Here is a 6,873-nt window from a genome sequence, read left to right as displayed (position 1 = left end):
ATATTATCTAGGTTGTGCCGTGATATCAAACAGTAAAAGCTGTGCCGTCACATCAGAAACTGAACAGGGCGTTAATATCTGGTCAAGATTCTTTTTGGCCACGAGAATTCTCAATCTTGGGGCCACGAGAAGAAAGTTGCTGGTTCTTATGGAATAGAGAAAGTTGCAAAATAATTTGTGAGCTCTTTTTTGTGTGTTGGGAAGGATGATTTATGAGTTCTAGTCAAACCAAGGTTTTAGATTACTCGTGGATCATTCCCTACCAGTACACGTGAGAATGGCTACATGGAGCCAATAGTGATCTTTTCCATTTTTTATGCACACCTTTGATCAGTTTTTCTGAGTAAATTAGTATCATAATTTATTAAAAATACTGTATTTTGGAAGGATTTGAATGACATCTCCTTTTTTTTTTCTTCCGGGAAATAGCTAATATAGAAAATCCAAGTTTAAGTTCCTAGTTCGCCTCGGCTCTTTAGAGGTGTGTTCGGTTCTAGAACCAAGTAAAATGGATCAGAATCATTCCACACCTACAGCCAATTTTTTGTGGTTGGTTGTGAAATGGAACGGAACAGAGTGGTTCTTCGAAAGGGGAATGTTCTTCTCATATGCTGAATGCATCCATTTCACTGAATCGATGGAATGTGGTGTATTAGCCGTTGTTAGTTAGAGGCACTCCACAAATCTAGTCAAAAATAATTAGCGGTTGTTAATTGCAATTTTGAGAGTAAAAGGTCATTTGCCACTGTTAATTACGTTTTAAGACAAAAGATTGAAGTTAAACCTCATTCCGTTCTGTTCTTCAATTCCCTAACCGAACAAAAATTGTTGTTCTGTTCTTCAATTCCTCAACCAAAAAAAAATATTGTTAATTACGATTTTGAGATTAAAAAATTTATTTGTCATTGTTAATTACGATTTTGAAATAAAGATTAGTTTAACCTCGTTTCGTTACGCTCTCCCATTCCTCCAACCAAACAAAAAAAACAACGCCATTACGTTCCCCCTTTTTGTCTAAGTCGAATGCGGGGATGGAACCATTCCATTTCTCAGAACCATTTCATTCCATTTTACGCCATTCTAGAACCCAACACATCCTAGGTCATTGACTTCGGGAATCTTTGGAGTTGCAGGAGTGATTCGGAGGTGGAACACCGCCAACATTTAGACCGAAAATTCGGTCTTTTTAGTGTAGACTGAAAATTCGTTCTTTAAGATCGAAATTTACTCGTTAATTTTAGTATAGTTTCTGTCATGACTGAACTGTGTGATAGTTGTTATCAACACAAAACTTTGATATTATTCAGAAAATGTTTGTGCAACATTTCAGTGTATTTTGAAGAATTTTTCAATGCATGTATTTATACAAATTTGCAAGAATAAGCATTGAACGGCACTGCAATATAACAATTTGGTCAACATTCACATCACACGGTTCATATGCCACTTCAGCCAACAACAAAGAAAACAGCCTTGTACGCCAACTAACAAAGGGCATGAAATAAGGTTGACATAGCCAGTCCGTGACGTACCGCTTCGCTTGTGAGGAGCGATTAGGGTTCCTCTGCCTCCTGTCAGCGGCCGCCTTCGATCTGGCCGCCTCTGTGGCCTTCGGGCCATGTAGGTGCAGCGGATCGTGGCTCTCGTCGGCGGGAGGACCCCGTTTTCCAAAATTTTGTGTGCTTCGTTTCCCGTTTTTAGAGTTTTTGTTTATAGGGGCGGCGCTCAGGTGGTGGTGGCGGCGCCTCATGCAATAATGTTTCTCCGGCTTCAACCCCATCTCGACGGCGGCGTCGAGAAGCTTGTGGGTGTGGTGTGGTCTTCGAGGATTTTATCTGGCTATGGGGATCTTCGGATCGTCAGGGAGCTTCATTGGCAGTTCATCCTACTTCTTCGTCTCTAGGACGGATGTGGTCTTTTCGACCCGTTCGGCGACTTTCCGTCCGCAACCAACAACGTTAGGCCGTTTCAGCAGCGGCAGCGCACCATCGGCACAGTCTAGAGGTTGAAGATAAAGGGATTCTCAAGGATCTTGTTGTAATTTTCGTTTTTCTTAGCTGTTCGATATTTTTTTAATGCCAGTGTCGTATTCGAAAAAAAGGGCATGAAATAATGTGTCGATAACATGAGAAGGCTGAAGAAAAAAAAAAAAATTGGCCGCTCCCACATAATATTCAGCCAGTTTGGTCTAGTCAGTTACTAGAAACAAGTTACTAGATTGGCGGAACTAAATTGGGTCTGTGAAATTTGATACCCAATTTTTTGATCGGTCTTTTTGATTTTACTCTCAGTCTTTTTGGGTTTGGTTTTTGGCCATTCTACCCACCTTTACTCTTTGTTGGGAAAATTACCCGCCGTTCTTGATGGCACTAAGCACAAAATGAGAAGGTGGACTACGAAGCACATGTGGTGTGCTTGTGACTTGTGAGGCATCGGTGCAGATGAATAAATCACGAGAGAACCAATTATGTCACCACCACTGGTACCCGGACTACTGGACCCACCAATCCAAAAAAAGAAGGTAGAATCTGGCTCATTTTTTGCTAAATGATGTAAGTAGTGCCAAAATGATGAAATAGAGTGTAATAAAATTCCTTACCAATAAATATGATCTATCTTTCCGGTGGGTATGCAATATGCTAGCTTTGAAATAATGCTTCTGATAATACAAGATATTTCTAAAGTTCCTTATGTATACCAGAAGTTGCTCGAGGTAATAACATTTTTTTTTTCAATTTACATCCAACAATATCATTGTTTTTTAAATTCATTTGACACTCTTTTTGTGATAACAGTTATTAGCTATAAATATGACCTATCTTTCCGTTTGGTATGCAATATGCTAGCTTCGAAATAATGCTTCTGATAATACAAGATATTTCTAAAGTTCCTTATGTATACTAGAAGTTGCTCGAGGTAATAACATTTTTTTCCAATTTACATCCAACAATATCATTGTTTTTAAAATTTCTCAGCTAAGGCAAACATATTATAAATTCAACATAGTTGCATAGTAGTTATGACTCATAAGTGTATAAAAAGTGTAGATACATAATATGTATTTGCATAACACTATGTACAAACATATACATATGGACATACAATAGTATAACATGATACGTGTACTTATTCAATCTTGTGTATGTGTCTAAAGATGTGGAATTTAAAGGTCTATTTAAGCTGTGGGGTAAGAGGGCTCCATGGCAAGGCCGCACATACCCTTCTTGTCAGTAATGTCCTTTTCCATCCTTAAAAATCCATTCTCACCCCATGTTGTGCCCCAAGAATTCTTCATCAACCAATACTTTGTACCATCACTAGTGGTACCATAACCGATGGCTGCAATCCCATGATCCAAATCAGTACCACATGAACCGGTCATCACACCACCGGAGTAGAATTGAAATGTCATGTCACCTCCGTCCACCGCAACTGACACGGGTTGGCTTGCCACTGCCTTCATGAGGGAACCCTCATCATTGGTAGGTACATCCTCATAGCTTTTAATTGTTGCAACACTGCTTGACCCGCTCTTGCATTTGCCGTCAGCTGCTGAATATGGATAGCTGGACTCCTTAGTGAGACCTCCATTCTTGATAATGAACTTGAATGCGTCGTCCATGAGACCGCCCTCACAGCCCTGGTCCTCACCGTGGACATCACAATCCACCAATTCTTGCTCCGAGAGCGAGATAAGAGTGCCGGTACTTATCTTGACAACGCCCTCTGTTGCAGCAACAGCAGAAAAAGCCCAGCAACAACCTGCAATGATTTTGTTGCGACAGCAATCACACACAATATTTTGATGTAAAGGATTCATACGCATGCAATTAATTTGTAGCCTAAATGTACTTACCACACTGGCCTTGATCCTTGACGGGAGTGACCGCACCCTTTGTCCTCCAGTCCACCGTCGCCGGGAGTGCATCAAGGCTCATATTCTCGTACCTGAACGTTCTAGGAACTTTCACCTTCTTGTTTGCAATAAACCCCTTGTTGGTCTTGGTTGCCCTAAACTCATCATTGCTAATGTCCGCAAATTGGTTGGTGTTGAGCCAGAACTTGTGGCCTGCAGCATTGAAGGACTCGATGAATCGAGCATTAGCCTTGAATATCTCAAACCTTTCTGATTTCTCGGCAGCATCCTTGTAGACGCGACCGTATTGCGCCATCCAACTCTCATGCATTGCCACCATGGACAAGTCATCGTTCAGCTCTCGAGCTGCGAGGGCAGAGCTAAAGAAGAAGAGACAACCAAGGATGGCAAGTAGCGAAGCCCTGGGGATAGCCATGTTTGATTAGGCCCTCTTTAGAATTGCTTGCGACCTGCAGTAGTGAGGACGCTTTTGTTTGCATTGTTCAGTGGAACTAAGTGATATATATACCACTCAGTACTCACAGGTGCTTGTATTATTTGTTCAAGTAGGAAATAGGTACGGTGCGTGAACGAAGTTGTGCTGTGTGGAAAGGGGCTGGCTCCTGCGTAGCCGTGAAGGAGTATCCCATCTCCTGCGTAGAACACAATTAATTATTGTGCATGAGACGTGCATTTGCTGTAACTGTGAGAACAACCCCTTGTTTACGCAGGTGTTAACACCTTCAGTATCTCCTTCAGATGACAGGGCAATACCGGAGATTCCAAGGAAACACATCTAGTAAGTACTTGTTTAGAGTTAATTTGCACAAAAGCTGACCCCTCTTGTATAATCGATACAGATAGGAATTAAGCTAGTATAGTGTTGATTCCAAAAGTGACGAATCCTGTAAAGCTATCTGATTACAGGCCTATCAACCTTTGCAACGTGATTTACAAAGTAGTATCGAAGTGTTTGGTGAATAGGTTGAGGCCACTTTTGGATGACATTATTTCACCAGCCCAGAGTGCCTTTGTTCCTGGGCGTTTGATCACCGACAATGCCCTCTTGGCGTTTGAGTGCATCCATCACATCAAGCAAGAAAAAGATCCTACAAAGAGTTTTTGTGCATACAAACTTGATCTCTCAAAGGCGTATGACAGCGTTGATTGGTCATTCTTGAGGCAAGTGATGCAAAAGTTGGGTTTCGCTCATCGATTTGTGGACTGGATAATATCGTGTGTTACTTCGGTGAGATATTCCGTAAAATTCAATGGAACCCTCTTGGATTCATTTGCACCGTCGCGTGGGCTTCAGCAAGGTGACCCTTTATCCCCGTTCTTATTCCTGTTCGTAGCGGACGGATTATCGGCTCTATTAAATAAAGGAATTGATGTAAATGAAATCTCTCCAATTAAAGTATGTCGTCGGGCACCTGGGATATCACATTTGCTTTTTGCCGATGATACACAATTATTCTTCAAAGCTGATCGGAATCAGGCCCTGCGGGTTAAAGAAGCACTTGGAGAGTATGCTGCAGCCACCGGTCAAATTATAAACCCTTCCAAGTGTTCACTGCTGTTTGGTGATTCATGTCCAACTTCTGTTAAGGAAGAAGTGCGACAAGCATTGGATGTTACTTCTTTGGTCTTTGAGGAGAAATATCTTGGTTTGCCAACTCCTGATGGCCGTATGACACGGGGTAAATTACAAAATCTTCAAGCTCAGCTCACAAAACGCCTCTTGATGTGAGGTGACGGTAATCTTGCACAGGCCGGCAGAGAAGTTTTTATAAAATCAGTGGCTCAGGCCCTCCCTATTTACATTATGGGGGTTTTCAAATTGCCGTTCTCGGTCTGTGATGATCTTACTAAACTGGTCCGTGACTTTTATTGGGGGTCAAAGGATGGGAAAAGGAAGACGCATTGGTGTGCCTGGGATAAACTCCAGAGACCAAAATGCCAAGGTGGTCTTGGCTTTAGGGATGTCCGTATGTTTAACCAAGCATTGCTTGCTAGACAAGCTTGGAGATTGCTCACAAAACCTGACAGTCTGTGTGCTAGGGTGCTGAAAGCCAAGTACTACCCTAATGGGAGACTAGAAGATACCGTTTTTAGTTGCAATGCTTCCTCCACTTGGGCTACAATTTCCTATGGATTGGAACTACTGAAGAAAGGATTAGTTTGGAGAGTGTGTAATGGGCAGAGCATAAGGATATGGAGGGACCCCTGGATCCCGAGACCCTATTCCTATAGATTGGTGTCGACCAAGAGGAGGTGTAGATTGAGGTTTGTCTCTGAGCTTATTGAACAGGTTGGCTCTTGGCGGGTGGATTTGCTCAATGAGTATTTCATACCGATGGATATAGTGGAGATTTTGAAACTGAAGCCATCACCAAGATTGATGGATGATCAGCTCGCTTGGGCTCCTGAAAAGGATGGCCTATTTACAGTAAAGAGTGCCTATCGACTTGCTATGGATGAGTCTTGGCGGACATCAAATGAGTCCACAAGTATATCACCTGATGGATCGAGAAAAATATGGGATCTCATATGGAAGAGTAACGTTCCACCTAAGGTTCAGAATTTTGCTTGGCGTCTTGCGACGAATTCACTCCCCACTTGGCGAAATAAGTGTCGTCGAACCTTGGAGGTTACTGATCAATGCCCGGTGTGTGGAGTTGAGGCCGAAGACAATTTTCACCCGTTTGTTCGATGCACTTTGGCGGTTCAGCTATGGTCTTATATGATGGAAGTGTGGCATCTACCTCCTGGTGATTCTATTGAAAATAATGGGGTAGAATGGCTCTTGACTCTGTTGTGGGATAAATCAAGCACTGTGAGAAGTATGATTCTCATGACATTTTGGCGGATTTGGCACGTCCGCAATGAGATCATCCATGATAAACCACCACCAGCGTTGGAAGCCTCTCGCCGTTTTCTTGTGAGTTACCTGGAATCCATAGTTAACATCAAGTGTCATCCTACTGAAGATATTCTAAAGGGCAAGTTCATTTTTT

At 42.2% G+C, this 6,873-nt stretch overlaps 1 protein-coding gene across 1 annotated transcript; it reads right to left on the bottom strand.

Moving 5' to 3' along the window:
• Nucleotides 1-3,175: 3,175 nt before the first annotated feature.
• LOC124672065 (senescence-specific cysteine protease SAG39-like) lies at nucleotides 3,176-4,292 on the bottom strand. Its single transcript, XM_047208360.1, has 2 exons — nucleotides 3,857-4,292; nucleotides 3,176-3,762 (listed from the first exon to the last, which is right to left on the bottom strand). Exons 1-2 carry the CDS (start codon nucleotides 4,290-4,292, stop codon nucleotides 3,176-3,178), a joined length of 1,023 nt encoding a protein of 340 aa, XP_047064316.1.
• Between the last annotated feature and the right edge of the window lie 2,581 nt (nucleotides 4,293-6,873).

Source organism: Lolium rigidum, chromosome 1 (assembly GCF_022539505.1).
Source record: "Lolium rigidum isolate FL_2022 chromosome 1, APGP_CSIRO_Lrig_0.1, whole genome shotgun sequence".
NCBI classification, from domain to species: domain Eukaryota; kingdom Viridiplantae; phylum Streptophyta; class Magnoliopsida; order Poales; family Poaceae; genus Lolium; species Lolium rigidum.
Note: the sequence above shows the minus strand (reverse complement) of the source record. Positions and strands in the feature narration are given on the sequence as shown.

Bases quoted from the DNA above. Each gene is read 5' to 3' on its own strand.
- LOC124672065 (XM_047208360.1), bottom strand. From the start codon at position 4,292: ATGGCTATCCCCAGGGCTTCGCTACTTGCCATCCTTGGTTGTCTCTTC. The intron at 3,763-3,856 runs GTAAGTACATTT...AAATCATTGCAG, and splicing joins CAAGGATCAAGGCCAGTGTG to GTTGTTGCTGGGCTTTTTCT.